The sequence below is a fragment of the Pantherophis guttatus genome, chromosome 2 (genome assembly GCF_059756535.1).
Source record: "Pantherophis guttatus breed Tessera chromosome 2, ASM5975653v1, whole genome shotgun sequence".
Classification (NCBI taxonomy): domain Eukaryota; kingdom Metazoa; phylum Chordata; class Lepidosauria; order Squamata; family Colubridae; genus Pantherophis; species Pantherophis guttatus.
Window position 1 is genome coordinate 115,798,233 of NC_142064.1, and position 21,967 is coordinate 115,820,199.

General features: G+C 38.6%; 1 protein-coding gene across 1 annotated transcript in view; it reads right to left on the bottom strand.

Moving 5' to 3' along the window:
* Positions 1 to 19,784, bottom strand: part of MAST1 (microtubule associated serine/threonine kinase 1) — an 83,972-nt gene extending 64,188 nt beyond the window's left edge. The window contains exons 1-2 of the mRNA XM_060683445.2: positions 19,638 to 19,784; positions 272 to 303 (exon numbers count right to left, since the gene is read on the bottom strand). Coding sequence (XP_060539428.1) covers positions 272 to 303; positions 19,638 to 19,676 — 71 coding nt within the window. The 5' untranslated portion in view covers positions 19,677 to 19,784. The remainder of the gene's footprint in view (positions 1 to 271; positions 304 to 19,637) is intronic.
* Between the last annotated feature and the right edge of the window lie 2,183 nt (positions 19,785 to 21,967).

Here is a 21,967-nt window from a genome sequence, read left to right on the forward strand (position 1 = left end):
GGATATCAGATTAGGAAAAGCTGAGGTACAGTTTCTGTTGAGGATGTGAAGCCTGAAAAGAGGATGTGATCCTGCACACAGCAAGGCAATTTAAACACTGTGTGCACATAAAACATTATTATGGGAAGGTTTGGTCACCACAGGTTTCATTCATTTATATAAATTCTTCAGCTAGGGAGACAGCATGGATCACTACCAGGATAGGAGAAACAACAAGGCTACAATCATTCCCCCTCTGAATGTTCTTATCAGTGAAAAATATTTTACTTACCTGCTGCTTTTTCTGGGCAAAGGGAGGTCCTTCTGGAAAGGAAAAAAAAAACACTTCCCATTAGTTACAGCTCCAAACTGAGAGCCAGGAGAAAGGAAAACTGACTGCTCATTTTCACATCCTATTCTTTGTGGGAAATAAACAGTAAACAACCTCAGTCTTGACTATCTTTCCCATTTCTTGAATAGCCTTGTCATCAAGAGAGTATTCTGATTCATACCAAGGTAAGATAAAGATATGGAAACCAGCTGTTCTACAGGCAGAAGGTCACCACAGCTAGTCAACAATTATTTTCTTCAACAGCTTCAATTGAGAAAGTTATGCCAATAAAACCCAGTCAGAAATACTGAGACAGACTACATTCCACTAGACAAAAGGAGGATGAGGAAATCCACTGGAGTTAGAGCAGCAGCTAACACAGAGCAACTGAATCTGTGATGATGCAAGAACGGTTTTCAGGAGGTTGAGACAAGGATACATATTTGTTATGATTGCAGGAGAGCAGAGGAAAACAAAAGGAAAAGACAATGATGATGATTTGCACATAATTCAGCTTCCTCAATTATGACCCTTATGGAGTAGACACAATTCTACCTCTCATGGTTGGGAAGTCGTAAGTATTTAGTCACAGCAAGTCTGCTGAAATCTCAGAAACTGAAGTGATTATTAGCAATTACTTTAGCTTCTGAGATTTCAGCAGACATGCAGTGACTAAATACAGTTCCTGCGCTCCAAGGGTGAGGCATTCAAATCCTCCATACATTTACCTCCTTGCCTTGAATAAATGATGTAATATAATACAAATAAAAAGGCAGAGTAAATTACACAAACAATAGAAATTAAGCAAATTAATTGACTTTATGCTGTGTCAACACATTGAAAACCTTTTTTCCTTGGGTGTTTCATGGGGGGTGGGCAGGATTTGAATTAAAATATTATAGAATAAAAAAATTCTGTTTATAGGATGATGGACAGTAGAGAAAATGCTTCTGAGGCAGTGTCATAAATAAAAATGAAAAAGGAACAGTCTGCAGGTTTCCATAGACTAGGTGTGTGTGTGAGAGGGAGGGGGGGAGAGATTGGGACACATACACAAATTTATTTTGACAGAGATATTGGATTTTCCATATTGATCACATGCCAGAACATATACTTATAAAATGCAATGCAATTGCCAAAACCTTATTTAATTTTACTGTTTAAAAGCTTGGATTCCAATGGCAGTCACTCATTTTGGACTGAAATCTCCCTCTTTTCTAACAGGATGAAAAAAATGTGATATCAAGGATTACAAGGACAGCAGGATTCAAAAGTAGATTTTTGTAAACACAAATTTGTAAGCACAGGAAGGAGAGGGGAGTGGGGGAGAGAGAGAATGGCTTCTGCATGTTATCCAATGTCTCTAAGTTTCATACGGCCCCAGATGAAAACTGTCAAAAGCATTATAATGTGATTTTATTTTTCATAAGATTGCAAAGAAAAACCATAAATACATGGTGTGAATGCAATCCTATTAACTATCATTTTAATTCAGCTGAACTCCAAATGAAATGAAATCAAAGTTAATGTTTGTCTGGATCCGATCCCCCCACCTCAACTTTCTAAAGATTTCCATCCCAGAAAATATTGTGTAGCTCTGCCCTATATAAGCAATTTTCAGGAATCAGAATTTATTACAGCCAAGACAGGTCTGAGGCAGAGTCTGTGCACTCAGTTGAATACAAATTGGTTTTATTTGTGGATGATGTTATTTTGTTTATTTGTAATCCTAATACTATTATTCCAGTGTTAATATAACACTGTTTTTTAGTAAAATAGCAGGATGCTATATTAACTGGTCCAAATTAAAATCGATGCCAATAAGTGAAATTTCATTTAAAGAATATCAATGCTGCATTGATATGCATTGAACCTTGGGAGTTGGGCGGCATAGAAATATGATTAATTAAATTTCTATGTGCATTCCAAAAGATATACTTTGGTTAGCCATAAACTTATATACTGCTTCACAGTGCTTTACAGCCCTCTCTAAGTGGTTTACAGAGTTAGTATATTGCCCCCAACAATCTGGGTTCTCATTTTACCAACCATTGAAGGATGGAAGGCTGAGTGAGCTGCTCAGAATCACTCTAGTGAGTGAGCTGTTAAATTAGCCTGCAATGCTGCATTCTAACCACTGCGCCAGCACAGCTCTTACAATAGTTAGTAACGGTTAGTAATATTTAGTAATATGTCTCTTTCACTGTGCTTTTAGTTAAGTGTTTATTATTTTATTATGTTACTGTAAACTCCCCAGAGACACTTAGATGAGAAGGGCAGTATAGAAATTTAATAAATAAATAAATAAACATGTAACATAAATAAAATATAGAAAGATATTGGTTTAGATATTGATAATGAGAGTCATTAAATCTCATCCTTTGGGAAAAAGGGAAAATTCTCAAAATGAATATTATTCTCAGATTTATATGTACAGTATACTGACAGGAATCTTAGTTCATGTATATGGAAAATATTTTCAAAAAATACATTCTTTGTTTAGAAATTTACTATGGGGTTCTTTGATTCTGACAATACTTTATTGAAAATGCAACTACAGTTAATGACGGAGAAATCTATTTTCCGAATCAGAAACTACCGAATATGCCATGCTTACCTGTCATCAAATATTAAATATTGGGAGCCAACAATTAGTGTTAATTTTCTGATTTGGGAAACTTTGGAATATATAGTACCTTTGGTTATATGGACAGTATTAGAATCAAAATGCACTAGAACTCTAGTACCTCTGGAAACAATGTCAGAAAATTATTTTATTCTACTTACTTATTTGGATTGTTTAAATCCTGCCTTTATTACTTTTATAAATAACTCAAGCAGTGAACATATCCAACATATCTTCCTCCTCCTATTTTCTGTACAATAATAACCCTGTGAAGTGGGTTGGCCTGAGTGACCCAAAATCACTCAGATGGCTTTCATGCCTAAGGCAGAACTAACATTCAGAATTTCCTGATTTCTAGCTTGGTACCTTAACCACTACATCAAACTTTAGAGCAAATGAGAAACAATAGAGGTGATTTTTAACATATATGAAGAGATAAATTTCATTTTCTAGATGTAACCCAATGATAATATTTATTAGCAAGTTTCTTTGGACCAGCAGGATTTTCAGCTTCTGAGACATCTGAGATACTAAAACAACTTGTTAAATCCTTTAATTTTTTTTAAAAAAAACTACTATAGTATGAGTTTTTGTAGATATTTGTTGTCAAAACCACTTGATATGCAGATACTAAAAAGTAAATTAATGGCCTAATCTATTCACTCAATGGCCTGGAGACTTGGTTACACTTGCCACCTATTACAGATGTAGACTTTGCCTCCAGATGTAGACTTTATATGGACAAGCATAATGAAATATGGAACTCATAAAAAATACAGTAAATTAAAAATTATAGTTATATAAGTGTCATATATATATATATATATATATATATATATATATATATATGCAGTTCAATAATATTTATATTAGGTAAGTACTGTATATACAGAATTGTAACTACTAACAATAGCTATAGTTATAACAATATACAAGTATTCATTTTTCATTTTTCTGTTGTATTTTTAAAAACTTTTTTCAAAAGCACTTTTTGTGTGGGTTTCTTTTCTTGAGAATGTTAATCTTTAATTCCTATACTGTTACAGTTACTATTTTAAAAGCGATAAATAATAAACAATAATATTTGAAATACCAGTAGCTACAATATCAATGATGATGTCTATTTCTATGGAGAGATTATTTCCAAAGGACGCTAATGAAGGAATGACAGATATGAAACAATTTTTCCTGAAGCAAACGTATTAGAACCAGAAATACTGGGTAATAACAAAAGTGTGAATTATATGACAGAGAAGGCATCTGAAGTTGAAACACAAATGAGAAATGAAAAGCATGACCTGGGTAAAGACTTTCCACTGGATATACAAAAAAGTTGGTTCTTCTTCAAAAGCTTTGAAAATCAAAGTGGAAAAGACAAATGACAAATCTAGACAATGGCCTAGACAATGACTTTTGACTGCCTTTACAAAAGAGGTTTGCTAAAGCATTGAAGAAACCTTTGCAATGGGAAAAAGAAAAACTGAACCAAGATAAAATCCTACAACAATATCTGACTAAATTAAACATTAAGATTGTCAGAAATAAAAGGAAAAAATATATAATTGACCAAAGATAAAGTAAGACGTTTCTATAAAACTCTGTTAATGCTTTACAGTTTTTTTGCTGACACTAGGACTGAAAAGGGTTAGGGCTGATGATTTATGAATTTGCATATAGATAAGGAATGTGTTGTGGGAAGAACAAATATTGGTAACATTATAGAGGAGGAAGAATTATGTTTGTTTATACTTTCTGAGATGGAAGATTGTAGGTCACTTATTTATTTCTCTTTAAAAATTTACTTCTTTTTTTTCCTTTTTCCTTTGCATTTTATATTTTCTATTTCTCCTTCTCTCTCTGAGTTTAGTTTGTATTTGCTTTTATTATTGTAATTAAAATCCTCAGTAAAAAGGTCATTTAGAAAAAAATGCCTCTCTGTTCTCTGCAAATTATCATGTCGTCATTCTGCCAGGGTGTTTTGAAGTTTAAAGGAGTGGCTAATGGACTATCTTGCTCAGGTATCTTTAGGACTCTTTAGGAAACAAAGTGATATGAATTTCTGGGTTCTTCTTTCCAGCCCACATTCAGTATTTAGCTGCATGTAGAAGCCTCCGGCTCCACCTTCTTGAATGCAGACACATCACACAGTTATCATTTCATTTTCAAATGAGAGTAGGAACTTTTTATTTCTTCCCCAACCTATTGTCCTCCAGATCTATTGGACTACAACTCTAATAATGCCCTCTGTTGCTTGGAGAGATGGGAGTTGTAATCCCAAGCATTCAGAGAGTACAAAAATCATAAAACTTATTTTAGGCATCTATTTTTGTCAAGCAAGCTAAGACTTCCCCAGACTCCTTCTACTGTATTAAGGAGTAGACTCCTTCTACTGTATTTATGGGTGGTATATATTGCCACCTAATGGACATTGGGAACTTTGCAGCCCCGATATGATGGTCCTCCTTTTTTCCTGTTTATCTCATTTTCATGGATTAGAAACATGAGATAAATACGCAGCAAAGGCTGCTCCTTTTGATGAAAGCCTGCCAATTCTGCTTTATTTCAGTGACAAAGCCTTAGTTCAGTCTTCTTACCATTATTACATACAGTAAACTGAGGGAAAAAAACCCAGTGAGTTGCAAGGTCCAACTCTCAAGGATTGGTAATGTAGATGATGTTGAGATACACAAAGGTTATTTGACCATCACGTCCCAACATGTCCTGTAGTGGCATTTACAGGAGATGCTTTTTGCACTGGATATTTCACAGGCACCCCAAAAATACCAATGCCTAGAGTTCCTTGAGTAGGTTTCATACAAATGTCAATGAAAGATAAATAATTATCCAAATAACAAGATTAATTATTTAGCTGGTCTGCCTATAGATGTTTATTTCTATTTAAAAATATTTACAGAATATCTGAAAAATATTGAAGTAACTACACTTGGAAATAAGGGCATGGAAGGAAGAAATGCAATTAAATAAAATTGCAATTATGATATAGGTCACATACAATTACAATGAATCTTACCATGCCAAATGTTGACAATTTTTATCTTTGTTAGCTTATTGCCCAATTGTTCTTTGTTAGTATGCAATGCCAAAGACTTTCCTTGCATCTTTCTTATAATCCTTGCACTTGGATTTTGACAGCTTTTTGTTTGAAAATTATCTTATGTAAAGTAAGGGAACAATGAATTAGTTAAGAGATAAGCACATAACGCTAAGACAAGATTTTAAAACCATGATCTATTGAACAAGTTATAATGATCTGGATTGCACATAATTCTAAGCTATACAAATGTGTTTGTAAGTGTGATACAGCAAAAACAAATCATATTATGAAGTAATGAACGTGTGAATCTAACCACTATGACTGTTAATTGAGTTGGTGACCTGAATTTGTCTCCCTGTTCCAGCATCCAATTCTACTTAATATATGCCACAGTCTCTCTAGAGAAATAGCTTGATGACTACTCATTTCATAGGATAAATATCATTACTTCTTGTAAATCCAGCAGAGTTGGAACTAGAAACTGTATGGCAAGATGATCAACACTGACAACTTGCTATGAGGGGGAGGATTATCACAGCACTTTTTGACACCTCATGTAAGAAAGCATCTCTCTTTGTAAAACTGATTTTTCAGCAAGTTTTTAAAGCCTTTCTTTGATTTGAAATTGTCAAAGATCTATGCAAAACTGGTAGAACATCATCTGTGAATTAAATGGACTCTGCTGGGTTTTTCTGCATTACTCTTGCGCAGAAAAACCGAAGTTTCTCATAATCCTGCATTGATAGTGTTTCCTTCCAATTACATTAAAGAGACTCATATCCATGTCACATTTTTTTTTTTTATTGAAAAGGTTTTCAAATACAAATTTTTCCCCCTTTTTCCCCCCCTCCCCCCTCTCCCTAACCCCCCCTCCCCACCCTTCCCCCCCTGTGACTTCTTCGTAACAAAAAAAAACCCTAATTCATAACAGATTACTTACTCCCTCCTCAAAATACTGACCTTTACTTACTAAAAGTATTATAAATCCCCCTTTATCCATACATTTCAGAAAAGAAGAAGAGAAAAAAAAAAACAAAAAAAAACAAACACATTATACTATAACTATTATAAAATAACTCTAATTTAGCATAATAGTGTTTTATATCTGTGCATTATTGCAACAATTCAAAACCACCTTCCACTTTAAAACTATACAATAAGTCCTACTTTAATAACATTTCAAAGCGGGCTCCCCATAAAATCTAATTTAACATTTATTCCACTCTATCCATTTCCTCCACTCCCCTAAATGTATCACTTAAAAATCCCTTTTCTTAAACTAATCAGTCTGTAGCTAGCTTATTCACCCACTGTCTTACAAATTTACCATACACAACAATTCTTGATATCTTTAATTCACTGCCCACACTACTTAAAAATATATATATATATATATTCCATTATATCTAAATAAAAAAAGAAAAGACAATAACTTTAAATTTATAGTCCATATAATATCTTCTTGAAGTCTTTCCACTGGATTGTTAAAACCAACATCCATAATAGGGTGACATAGCTTGCGGATGCAACAGTTTATTCAAGATCTCCAATCATATCTGCCCCCATCAGTAGTAAACATCTTCTTATATATATAAAAGTAAAAACAACCACCCGAGTGACATTATAATTGTATTCCATATAATAATAATTGTGGGTTTCATCAGGATTATTAATTTCCATCATCGTATTGGGTAACAACCCGATCTTCTGCATGTCCCAATGTGATTCTCTTGCCTTATAATTCAAGATAATTATAATATATTTATCAACACAAAAAGAAGTTTCAAAGTAGATAATTCAAAACCATCAATTTGAGGCTCTTTCCATGTCCCAAAATTACGGCAATGCAGAGATCTGCCACTATCCTCAGGATGATATTGACCACCATGTCACATTGAAGAGCCAGACTATCAACACATAATCTCAGACAAATGTAGTTCAGTTCTCACAGCAGTCTTCTGAGCAGTGGCCTCTGTGCTTGCCAAATTTTAATTATCTGGACCATGCACAGATGTCGACCAGTGGCACACAGAGATCTGTTTGTGGTGACTTATTTTACTGTTACTTGGGCATGGCACAATAGCAAATCAGGACTAAGCCACAAACAATTACTATCTAGACATCATGCTAGACTGCAGTTGCAATCCAGTTTTGGGATTATTTTCAGAACAGTAAAATATAGGATATAGTGTATACAGCACATATAACCACTTGTCCATTATCACAGAATGCTTAAATATTTAGGTCTAGTGATTAAGGCACCAGTCTAGAAGCCAGAAGGTCCCACTTTAGGCATGAATACCAGCTGGTTGACACTCAGATCAGTCACTCTTTCTCAATCCACCTCATAGGGTTATTGTTATGGGGAAAATTTACGAGGAAACAGTATTAAGCACTCACTGCCTAGAGTTACCTATGAAGTAATAAAGGTGAGATAAAAATAAATAAACGATCAACCAGTAGGTTAACAATAAGTCAAGCTTTGAAATGGTGATATACTATTTTAAACAAACCATGTTTTCTTCACTAATCCCTCTAAGCCAAAATAAGCAACCCACATTATATTTTCACAGCAGCTGTCCTTTTGAAAATGGTAGAACCAGCTAATTTTGCATTTCTCAAGTAACTTTCCTTTCCTAATCCTTCTATGTTTCCTAAACAGTCAACTAGAGTACATATGTAGAACATGTACATGCAGAAAGCTACATTAAGAAATGGAAAGATAAATCACACCCAAAGCCTCTTTCTAAAACACCATTCTGAGGCTAGATAATAAGTAAGTGTGATGCTTTAAATAGGCTAATGTTATACTGGTCAGTTGTGGCAAATAGATCCTGATACAGGTAGAAAAAAAATAAAGGAAGTAGATTTACAATTAGTCATTAAAGGTTTTTGCAGAACACATTCACAGTGGTATCAGACTGGAAATTATTTTTTCTCCTTTACAGAGCTTTAAATATTTAGAAGTAAAGTTTAAATCTATTTAATGAGGATATGTTTTTTAAAAATCCTTGTAACGGTGAAGATCTCAATGCATTACATCTGTCCATTGTATGACTATCTATTTGAAAACATATCTCACTAAGCTTAACATGATTTATACCCAGGAGACTATAAGACTGTAGCACCATGCAGGCATGTGGTCAAGGCTGGCTTCCTCATTCAGTCAGAATGGGTTCATTACAGTATAGATCAGTTTGGTGTGATAGTTAAGACACTGATCTAGACACTAGGAGACTGTGAGTCTTAGTGCTGCCTAAGACATGAAAATCAGCTGGGGGGCTTTGGGCCAGTTACTTTCTCTCAGCCCAACCTACCTCAGAAGGTGGTGGTTGTGATGAAAATAACAGAAAATGAAGAAGCTAAAGTACTCTGGGACCAGGGGTGAAATGCTACCGATTTGCACCAGTTTGGGTGAAGTGATAAAAACTACCAGTTTGGGCGAACTGGTATTTCCGAGGATCAGCTGTGCTGCGCAGTTTATATTTGCTAGAAAGCATGAAATCCTGCTTTCTAGAGAAGCTGAATTGCGCAGCACAGCTGTTCCCCCCCCCTGCTGTTCTACTTACCTGTTCCCAAGCCTCCTTTATTCGCATGCAGCACACGTTTGGCACAGACTGCGCATGTGTGTGCTTTTGGCGCACACTGTGCATGTGTGTGCAGTGTGCTTTTAGCATGTACTGTGCATGCACAGCACACATTTGCCACGCAGCGTGCATTTGCCACACACCGTGCACGCGCAGGCAGCAAACTGGTGGCAATCTGCAGAGGATTTCACCACTGTCTGGGACTTTAGAATTCAAACAGACAGATACCTGCCCCATAAAACCCCAAACTTAATAATTGTTGGTAAGAAAGATTTTAAAAAGTCTGTATAATGGATGTGGCAGTACCTGGAGACAGCAGAATAAAAGAGAAAGAATTGAAGAAGATAACAAAATACAAAGACCTGCAAATAGAAATAGAACGACTATGGCAAAAAACAGCAAAGGTAGTACCAATAGTAATAGACACCTTGTGTGCAACTCCAAAACAATTGGAGCACTGCTTGAATATCACTGGCATTGATAAAATCACCATCAGTCAATTGCAAAAGGCAGCTTTACTTGGAACAGCTTACATCCTGCGATGATACATGTAACATCATCACACTTCCATATTTGCCTATCCCATGTCCTTGGGAAGGACTTGATAAGTGGACATAATATTATGAATAATAATACAACTTGACTATCATGACTATGTTTGTCATTAAACATTGCTAACTCATATTATGATCAATCTAACAGAATATAGATTGGAAAAAATACATTATCGGCAAAACAGGCAAAGCTGAATTCTATACAATGAAGCTGGGAAATTCCAAGACAAATGGAAAAGGAGAGGGAAGTTTTTTAAAGTCATTGTTCATTATTAGTTGATATTCACAAATCAGACTGTGTTATGAGGCCATTAATGTATTGGGTCACATGTTATTTCTCATTCATTGACACGTTAGGCTTTCTGTAGTGTGAGTCAAGCCAAATAAATGTTTTCCTTAGAGAAATATTGTAAAATGATCTAGCAAGCAGATTTCAAGAATAGATGTCTTAGTAGAAGTCTTACAGCAAGAGGTTTATAAAGGAATATACCTGAAGTGTTTTACTAAGCCAGAATTTGATAGATAGATAGATAGATAGATAGATAGATAGATAGATAGACAGACAGACAGGCAAGGATGGATAGATATATAGATGGATGGATGGATGGATGGGCGGACGGATGGAGATAGATAGATAGACAGACAGACAGACAGACAGACAGACAGACAGACAGACAGATATCTACTATGTACAAACACAATTTGCTGGATAGCTACTCCAGTGTTTAATATGTGATAGGTATCTGTTAAACTGGTAGGATGTCTGAATTAGATTTGCAGAGGCTTTTCATTTTGTCTATCATTATATAACGATCTACTGGAGTTTTCAGTATATCAGAAGATGATTGATCTTCTGATATACTGAAAACTCCAGTATCAACAGATAGATAATGTAACAATGCAGCCATATTGTGTGCCAATTTCCTTCAGTCTTCAAACACATTCAAATCAGTCATTGATTATCAGAACTTCCTCAGTTGCAATTTGAAGATCCAGATTAAAAATATGCCCATGTACCATTAAACGTGTTTTATCTTGGGAACGATGGCCCTTTTTAATGATCATAAATAGAAATTCTAATGAGAGATTAGACCTTTCCTTGGCCAATTTAAACATTTTTAAAATGATCACAATACACTACCATAAAGACATGAAATCACAAGAACAGAGGGGGAAAAACCAGCATAAGGAGCTTTTCAACAAGTTAACACACAATTCTACCAGTGTTTATTTAAGGACCTACTCCTACATATTCAGCCTCATTTCCCCTGCTTCTTAGTTTCAAGTACATTCATTACTTAATAAATAAAATGGAACAGAACCAATATTTGAGCACAATAAGTAACTGTCGAAGCATCGAAGCTTGACAGTAACATTCTGAAAAGTAAATTGCTGAATCAGTTCCTCTTCCAGAATTGGGAAAGTATATGCATACAAAATTTCAAGACTGATATCAGCCCTTTGAAACAGGCCAGGACTCCATAAGAAATACTGGACTTTATTTTCTTGGTATAAGGCGCTAGTAACAGAAAGCCTGACAGCATTTTCCCAACTTTAAGGGGCAGCTTTAAATGCCTTTTTCTTCTTTTCACAGTTTAACCCATGTTTTGCTAACAGCCTTTGCATTCCTTCTCCAAGGTCAGCTCTGTGGTTCTTCACAACAGGGGGGATTATAATTGGCAGGACAGTGTGCAGAATGTCACAATGGAAACAAGGGTGCTTTTCTGTGAGAGTCACACATAAATCAAGAGACTTGCATCAAGGTACTCCACCTGCCATTTTGCTAATTTTGACATCCCCACTACAGATGCTGCTTCCAGGAGAAAGAAGGTGTGACAGAATGTAGTCTGAATTCTCAGGAGGGAGGGGGTGCATTCCAGAGGAACAAGAGACATTTATTTATTTGTTTGTTTGTTTGTTTGTTTGTTTGTTTGTTTATTTGTTCGATTTATATGCCGCCCTTCTCCGGAGACTCAGGGCGGCTTACAATGCATTAAGCAATAGCCTTCATACTTTTGTATATACCTGCTTAGTAGGGTTTTTTGGGGGGCCCCTAAGCGGTGTTCTATTTTATACAAAGTCAGCTTATTGCCCTCACAAACCAGGTCCTCATTTTACCTACCTCGGAAGGATGGAAGGCTGAGTCAATCTTGAGCCTGGTGAGAATTGAACTCCCAGTAATTGCAGGCAGCCGGCAACTAAGTGCTACTATAACAGCAGTTTAGTCTGCTGCACCACCAAGGCTCCTGCAGTTTAGATAGTTTGTATGAAAAAAAAAGGTGAAGATTGCTCCTCCTTAATAGTTCCCAGGCTATAGATTTTAAGAGGCTAGTAGCCTGCTTTAGTTTGGCAAGATTCTGTCTGTAAGTGAGGAACAATAAAAGAAAATCTGCTTAGAAGAATCACAACATGTCTTTCTTGGCTGTTGGAACCAGACAGAGTCGGTGAGTAAAAAGACAACAATAATAATAAAGGATAATAATAATTTTGTTGAAATCAAAGCAAATTATCAAACAGACAGCAAGCAAGACTCTTCCTTAAGTTGGAAAAAGACTTCTTGAAATGATGCGTTCTGTCCTGAACAGCTTAATGTAAGAAACACAAATATGCACTACAGTGCCCCCACTCCCATGCCCGATGCAGACCGATCCCCAATTGTGAGCATTGAACATAGTATCTAAATAGGCAATTGGGAAGCTGCTTGCATCCAGGAGTTTCCTTTCCTGCATATTAATTTGGTGTCAATATCAGCACTGCATACCTGCACCTTTTAAGACATGAATGCATTACATATCAGTATCATGTGAATAATTCGTCTTGCTTTTCAAGAAAAGAAAAACCCTAAACTATTTTTTAATAAAATGTAACCAGCCCAGCCCAGACTATTATTTTTGTCATCAAACAAAGTCTCAGCTCAGCCATCTAGCTAAACTAAGGGGCCAAAATATGGTTTATAGTTGGTCAAAAACAAGAATCAAACAAGTTGATTGCAACCTTTAAACAATAGTTCCTTTGCCAACTCTAGTTTGGTATAATATTAGAACTGGGAAGAAACTAACTAAAATTATTATTTCTAATGAATTTGTGATAGGTATGGATTTTATTAAACGGATGCTTTCCTTGGCTTAGACTTTATAGCAGAACTTTACCTCAGCATTTCTTTCAGGAACTCAGGAGGTATACAAGTTTCTGCCATTTTATCCTCAAAGCTATCCTGAAAATTAGATTAAGCAGCAACAGGATTTACTGCAGTCACCCATTAAGCAAACACTTTGATCTTGGTTTCCCTCATCCGACATTCAAAGCATTTCAACATCTCCCAAAGATTCCCTGAAAGCTAGAAATAGTAAATCTGGCTTTTAATGTATGGTTTGATTAAAAGGAGTGCTTGGTTATCAACATTCAATAATGTTTTTAGATCCACTTAAAATGCCTTTTCTAAACATTTTGCTGAACTGGCAAAATCATTTTCTTTCTTTACCTTTTCATATCCATGAATAATTCTATTCTCCCCCCCCCTTTTTTTTAATTCAAAAATATGCAGTGATATGACTTGTGCTGAATATGGGAAAGAAAACCTTGAAACTTGCTATCTGTGCATTGTAAATGAACCTTCTATCTACTGGAAATGTGTTTATTTTTGTCAGGAGGCAGAGGAGGATGACTATAGAGAAAGTTCATTCTTGCATATATTGACACCGCTCATTTGGTGTTAAAACATATTCAAGAAATAGGGAAGAAAAATGGATTTAGCCTAGGGATGACACCAAAGTTTGCCCTAGATACACATATACACATATAAAATACACAGTATCTGGTGGCAACAAAATTTCTAGGGTACTTTTTACTACCAAAAAGACACCTCAAGTTGTCCCAACAGTTGGCTGGAGCCAACGCCATCTTGAGACTTAAGGTTGGTGTGCTTATTTATTCATAATATTCGTAAATACTTTTCATAATTGCTATGGACTTTCTACATGACAATCTCTGAGCTAGATGAAGGCAACATTGAGAAATCACAATGAACCCTAGTATTGAAATAAGCTTGGGCCTGTAAAGGCAGGCCTCAATTAAACATTCATTCAGTGACCATTCAAAGTTATAACAGCATTGAAGAAAGTGACTTATGACCATTTTTCACACTTACGAACATTGCAGGATCCCCATGGTCACATGATCAAAACTCAGATGCTTGGCAACTAGCTCATATTTAAGGCGGTTGCAGTGTCCTGGGATCATGTGATCCCTTTTTGTGACTTTCTCACAAAGTCAATGGGGAAGCCAGATTTACTTAACAACTATAGTTACTAATTCAACAACTGCAGTGATTCACTTAACAACTGTGGCAAGAAAGGTGATAGAATAGGGCAAAACTCACTTAACTGTCTCACTTAGCAATAGAAATTTTGGGCTCATTTGTGGTCATAAGTCAAGGACTATCTACTCTGCAGTCCCCCACATATATTTTTCAGACTGAAACTGCATAGAAATGAAAAAAAAAATTAGAGCAAGCATGAAAAGCATCATTGACGCTCAATGATTTGCTCCTTGGCACATTCTGAACTTGGTGCCTTCCAGGTGGATTGGGAGTAAAAGTACCAGAATTCCCAGCAGGTTGTCAACTCATATATCCTGCAAGGAGCTGAAATTTTCAGTATTGGATGCAGTGATAACCCTGCTTTACAGAAGCAATTTAGGTATTCACAAAAAGAAATAAACCTTTAGACCCTGATAGGGCAAGAAAGCTACATGATAGGATATCATTCTAATACACTTGCTTGCCATTACGGTCTTTCTCCTATAGCAAATCTTAATGCAAAGAATAGTACGGAAGACTAGGAGATTATAATAAGTCGAATAACAGATTTAGAAGCTATGCCTGCTTTTAGTAAGTGATTACACCTAGCTGATCTTAGCTGAGTTTGGATACTAAACAGGTGTTTGGATAGAAGACCCACACCCCAAACCGTAGGAATTCAAGGATTATAGCAGTGGTGGGTTTCTACTGGTTTGCCCCGGTTTGGGCGAAATGGTAGTGATGGCAACGGGAGGCTCCGCCCACCTGCCTGGACGTCATCACGGACGCTCTGCACATGTGCAGAAGGTTCTGCGCACACTCACAGTTCCGAACTGGTAGCGAAGGTAAGTGGAACCCACTACTGGACTATAGGCTCAACTTGAAAGTTGAAAAAACATTCTGGAAAGGGCAATGGCAAACCACTTCCATATTGTAGCCATTAGCTGCATGAACATCAAAGCTGCATGGACATGCTCACATAATCATCATATATGTATTGAGGCCAACTTGAAAATATATTTCTTAATGATTTCTTTTTCCTATGGGGAAAAACTGCAATGCTTCTATTAATGCAGTTGTTTTCTCCTCTATTTTTCTAACCTATCAAGATCATTCAGAATTTTTCTGCCATAGTTTAAGGTACTAAGTATTCCACTCACCTTTGTGCTTTCTGCAGATTAGATAAGCACTGCTCCCACCCTGCCTCTTCCAACTCATTAATTTAAAATGTTACAGTACAGGACATACGAAAAGCTCAGGGGTGAACAATGGAAGAAGAAACCCATTATAAAGGCTGCCTGCCTTCTCAAAACTCATTTTAGCTGCAATATTCTGGGTATCAGTTGACATCATAAAGTGCTTTTTAAGAAATCCGTGGAGCATCTCAGTATGCAGATTCAGCAGCTCAACACACTGAACTGAGAGAGATCCATCTCAGTGGTCAGCTGGTCCTTATTGCAACCAAGGGGTCTGCAGTTTGATAGTTAGAAAGACTGGAAAGAACAATGTGCTATGCAGGTAGTCCTCGCTTAGCAACTGCCTCATTTAGTAACTGTTCAATAGTGCTAAAACAACTTAGCAAACAGTCCTCACATTTACAACCTTCGCAACACCTCTTTACTTTTATTTTCACTCACTGATTTATAGCATCCCAAGATGTCCTCAAAGAGAAAGAGAAATAACACTGAAGGAAAGCATGAAGCAAAATTGTAAACACAGCCACGGCCATGTGATTTGTACTTAGCGACTGCTCCTCTTAACCAAAGATACCCTTCCCAATGGCAGTTGCTAAACAAGGACTTCCTCTAGTGAATAAGAACGTGGGCTTTAAGTGAAAGTCCTGGGTTCAAATTTCCAAGCCGTTTTGAAAGTTTACTGTGACATTTTGGAGCAGACACTAAACTACTGCTCAGTCTAGCCTGCCATAAACAATAGAAGTGGAGATTGCAGTTCCATAAGGGAGCTCCAGATTGATTCCTTGGCAGCCCTAGTTCAAGGCTTCAGGTAGCCTTCTCCCCAAACAAACCTCATCTAGACAGTATGAGCAGCATGCGAGGCTCCTGCGAGGATAAAATGTACACGCGTATTTTTTCTACCTAATCCAGCCTTCCAGGAAAGGATGGGACACTTGTCTTGCATTTTACTGGACGACAGGTAGTTTTTGACTTACAACCACAATTGAGCCCAACAAGCGAGACAGTTGTTAAGTGAGTTTTGTCCCATTTTATGATCTTTCTTGCCACAATTATTAAGTTGTTTGTCAGAAGATTGCAAAACGTGATCACATGACCTCAGGGCACTGCAACCATCATAAATATGAGCCACTTGCCAAGCATCTGAATTTTGATCCTGTGATTATGGGATGCTGCAATGGTTGTAGGTGTGAAAATGGTCATCAATCATTTTTTTTAGTGCTGTTGTAACTTCTAACAGTCATTAAACAAATGGTTGTAAGTTGGTTGGTTGGTTCAGTGTACCTGTACACTGAAAGAAAAATTCCAGGGTTACATCCCAATAAAATATTGGAAGTGATTTTTAAATTTTCTTTAAGGGCTATTTCCCATTCTTTTGGATGGGAAATTAATTGGTCTTCTAATACTTTTTGTAGTTCTTCTTCCTGGAGCAATTCTACTTCACTGTGGCACATAATGGTCAAACTGCCCATGATTTCATTGCTGCCCTTAAATTTCAACATACTGCTATTTGCATAATTGAATATCATATAATAATGAGTGAAATCATTTTTTGTTTTCCCTTCAAAAATAGCTCTTTTCAAAGCACTGAATGAAAGGAGGCAGCTAATGAGATGGCAGGCGGGGAGGGAGGGTTCAAATCACCAGCATTAAATACATTTGAGGCAGCCCTCCTTCTCTCAACAATTCTGTGAAATTAATAAAAAAAAGGGGTTAAAAAAAAAAAAAGCAACTCCCCACCAAAAAAAAGCCAACCTCTGAAATAAGCATTGGAAGAAAAGCAAGAAATACATAAATGGTAAATATCTATATTTTTCACTTGAGAGATGTAAGTATTGCATAATGAGTATAGGACAAGCAGTAAGAGAAATCCTGAATCCAAGTGAAAGAATTTATATTTCTGGTTTTGCAAAATCTAAACAGCAAGAATCTACAGGCAAGTACATTTTAGTTGTATTATGAATTTTTCAAGCTAATATCTAAACCAACCTAAGGAAGCAAGGAAAGAAAGAGAGGAAGAAAGAAAGAAAACATGTTTACAATGTTGTCAGATTGGCCTCCAAGGGCTTCTTCTAAGAGCTTTGGCACAGGAGGTTTCCATTGCAGCTTTTTGCTGCTCTACATTTCCTAACAATGAAGCAGGGAGGGGGGTATCATGCAACATTAGGAATCAGCCTTCCCTGATACGGCAACCCATCTGTATTGATCTACCAATTTAATTCCCCCACATCTGGAAAGTACCTATTTAGGAAAGGCTGCTTTCCGAAGCAAGGCAAGAAACCAGAAGGATGTGTAGGGGAGAAAGATCTCATAATCCTTTTCTAAAAAGCTCCCGATTCAATAATATTATATCTCACCAGTGGACACTGAGAAGAAAGACACATTTTGCAGCTCAGAAAAGCAATAGGACAGAAATAGCAGGAGAAGGAAAAAGCAGGGAAAGTATTTTAAAATTAAGAGAGAGAAACAAGAACACGCTACCAAACACTGGGAAGTGTCCAACAAGAAGCCTAAAATACGATGATGATGTGATGATGATGTGAATCTCAGTATGGGAAATCTCAGAGGGGCAGAAATAGTGGGTTAAGGTATTGGACAAGAAATGGGAAGACCAAACTCCCTCCTCAGCCATGGATGTTTTTGGTTGACTTGGTGTCTTTGGCTCAGAGTTACTCTCTCTTAGCCAAATCTATCTCATCCATCACCATATTGGCTGCCCATGGTATGAGATCCTCATCAAAGACCCTTCCCATCCATAGTGTAATGGTGGCTACTTGAGAGAAGGCCTTTTTGGTGGTGACATCTTGGCTTTGAAACCATCTACACCAAAGGCATCCTTTGGCATCAGCCACCAATCCCTTTAGTTTCTTGGGGTCATTTGATTTTTTTTGTGTGTGTTAATCTGCTTTTATCAAATTGCTTTTTAAAAAAGTTAATTGGAAATATTATTTTCTAATGCTTTAAATATTTTATTGTATCTTACATTTAAATGCATTGCAAGGACAGTGCATCCAAATAAAATATAAATTACATATAATTAAATAATCCTTCATTACACAACTTCTCCCATTCTTCCTTTCCCACAACCATTCCGACCACACTGTACTTAGAACATTAAGTTCCTTGGGGCAGGGACCTGCCATTTTAATGCTATAAAACATTCTCTGTACTTAGGGAACGACTGTCCCTCATTTGTCTGGCATCCTAATCGGGAGGGTCTCTTATTCTCCTGCTTGCCTGAACCCTTGCAGGAAGCCAGGTGGAAGATTCGGGGTTCAACCTTTCACTTCTGCCCCAGCAGATGGGATGGAGAAGAAAGGCAGAATTAACCTCTTTCCAGGCAACCATCTCAGCAACCTTTTGCAAAATGGGGAGCCACCATCTCAAATCCCCAGGAGAACTTGGGCTCTTCGGAAGACCCGAACCACAATTCCCATCATCCTCGGAACGGTAGCCCTAGCCTAGGGCGTCACAGCTTGATTTATTTGGCGGCACTTAAGACTGGCAGAAGCTGACCTGATTCTCTCTCTCCCCCACACCCCAATTTGGCTGTTCTTACTTGGCTTTCATACCGCCACTGCTGCAGGTAGCCCCCCGCCTTCTACCCCCGATTTTCTCTCCCTCGCTGCATCAGCACAAGATTTCGTTTGTTTGGGTCTGGCGCGCAGCAGGCGACCCCCTCGGCTCCAGCCTTCCCGTCCCGGCAGGAAAGCCGATTGCCGACCGGTTGGCCCCGCACACACCTGTGCCCTGCAGAAAGATGAAGTCATGATCGCCTCCCTGCCCGGAGGTTCCCTCAGGGATGGCGGAGGAAGGCTGAGGCGAAGGAGAGATGTCGCCGCCGCTCTGCCCTCTCTAATCCTCTCTGGCCAAGTCTCATTGGCAGCGCCAGCATTAATTCGATCTCGGCCAGTGGGGCGATGATGTCTTGGGGTGGGGGCTCTGATAGCGGGAAAGCTGGCAGGCTAGCGTGGGGTGGGGGTGGGGGGGGACAGATCCGCCGAACGCTCTTTACCTGGAGCCTCCGCCGGCGAATGATCCCGGAATCGTCCATCGTTTCCCGGCGGCGCGAAGGGTTCGCCCCATCGATTCGCCGCGCCTCCGGCGACCAAGTGTAGCTCCCGCGCCGCCCGCACTCTGCAAGGCCCCGGCAGGAGTGGGCCGGCCGCAGAGGCTGGAGCGCAGGGCGGGGCTGCCCAGGTGGGCTGCGCGGATCGGTCGCCTTGCCTCCCAACTGCGGTCGCGGGAACGACCGGCCGCCGGCCGCCCTCCGGGACACGTCGCCTGTTTCGTCTTAGGCACGCTCGCCTTCCTCGGATTTTGCGAACGGATCCGGGGCCCGAATTGGGGCCACACTGCGCCCCTCTGGCTCTCCGCCAACGAGCGCGGCGTGGAGGCTGCAGGAGCTGCAAAGCGGCCCACGAGGAGGTGGAGAAAGGGAGGAGAGGGCGGCCCTTGCCCCTCCTCGGCTCCCAGCTCTTTGCGCCGCGGGCGGGGTTGGCGCACTTGCCGGCTACCGCCAACCCGACCTTGGTGGCCAAGCAAGCGACGAAAGATGCGGCGCCCCCTACCCCGCTCAAGGTCCGCTCCGGGTGCCCTTTCGACGCAATATACTGTGTCTTCGTGGAGGGCAGCTCTGGAATGGAATCCGGCGCGAACCCACTTCCCAATTATTTGAAATGAAGATCCTCGATGAGAACCAGAAACTTTCTTTCCTTTGGGACAGGAGGGAAGACCTTAGAACCGACCCTTGCCTGTACTTAACGTTACAGGGCATTGATTCAGTGTGGACTTTATTTCCATAGAAATAATTGGATACAATCTGATTACTGCAGAAAGGCTTGTAAGCAGCAGTCTGCCTCCATCACATCCACAAGACCCAATTGAATCAGACCCTATTTCTGGGAACGGTGGGATTCTGTTATGTTTTTGGGACATTGATTCAGGGGGAAGAACCTCAGTTGTGGCTCCCTGTTGTATTCATGTGGCAAAGGGCAGACCCTTTTTCCTGGTGAAATGAAGTGGTCTGATTGGTTTTGTTATTCTGCAAATCTCTGCCACAAAATAGCAGCTATAACAGCCGATGTGCCAGGAAAACTGCTTCCTTGGATTGAATCTCAGACCCCTTTGGTCGCTCCACAGGAAGCCATAAAAAAATCAATAACATAAAATAGTTGCCAAGAACATTCAAAACGACTCACATTAAGATCAGCCATGAAACAGGTTCACCATGCTACTAGAGCCCCAGGCAAAATGGCAAAGCCAGGTTTTTAATGCTTTGCGAAAGGCTAGCAGATTTGGAGCAAGTGTAATCTCAGGAGGAGGATGATATTCCAGAGGGTGGGCAAAACAGCAGAAAAGGGTCTCTTCTTAGATTGCACCATAATGACTGATATTTTGACTTTTTTGACTACAGCCTGCAGACATCCTGGTGTCAAGCAAATGGCTTAGAAAATCATCTAACGTGGAAAAACAGTGCATTTCATATGTAAGGTTGCAATGTCAAACTTGAGTCAAAAAGTAAGAAATACTAAGGAATGTGTGGACTTGCTCTAAGCACTCATCGTGAGGTTACTTTCTTATTGCTAGGCCATTTCTCCCAAGGACAGCCTGTCCACAAAACTACCCCAAATAGCTGAGTGGTTCCTGCCTAATACCCAACCCTTGATGGACAAAGCACACAATTACATGAAAATATTCTTTTCTTTTGTGAATGCTTCTCCCACACACATCACTTTCTCTCTATATGTCTGTTCCACAGGCATACCTGTTCTTCCAATGTCCCAGAGCAGGACAGTTGAAAGGAGCAGGAAGACAGCCTAGTCTGCCGTCTCCCAGGGCTGTTGCTCAATATCTCTGATCTCCCCACTGCTATCAAGAATATTGAGCTGGGCTTTGGGAGGAAGAAGAATGCAACAAGTCCTCATGAAGAAGTGACACAAGCTCGGGCTGGCACTTTATATTCCATCAGTTTCCTTGACAGGAATCGGAGGACTGGTATGCTGATGCCATGTCAGCTTATTAGTACTGAAGAAACCATTCTTCAATAATTTTCAGGGAATTTTCTCTTACACGTATCCCAATCAGTACATAGATAATAGATATTTTCTTTGTGTTTAATAATTATTTATATTTTCTGCTACTTCTTTTATACAAGTTTTTCTAAGGTCATCTAGTTTCTCCCCAGGTATCTGGTTAATCATTTACATGTATTTATTCATATTCACTTTGTGCTTTAGAAAAGAATGTCAAGTCCTTAAAATTGGTTAAATGGCCCTCAAATGATTCTTCTCAGTCAATTGGCATTCAGATTATTATTATTTGCCTGCCTCTCTTATAAGGAAA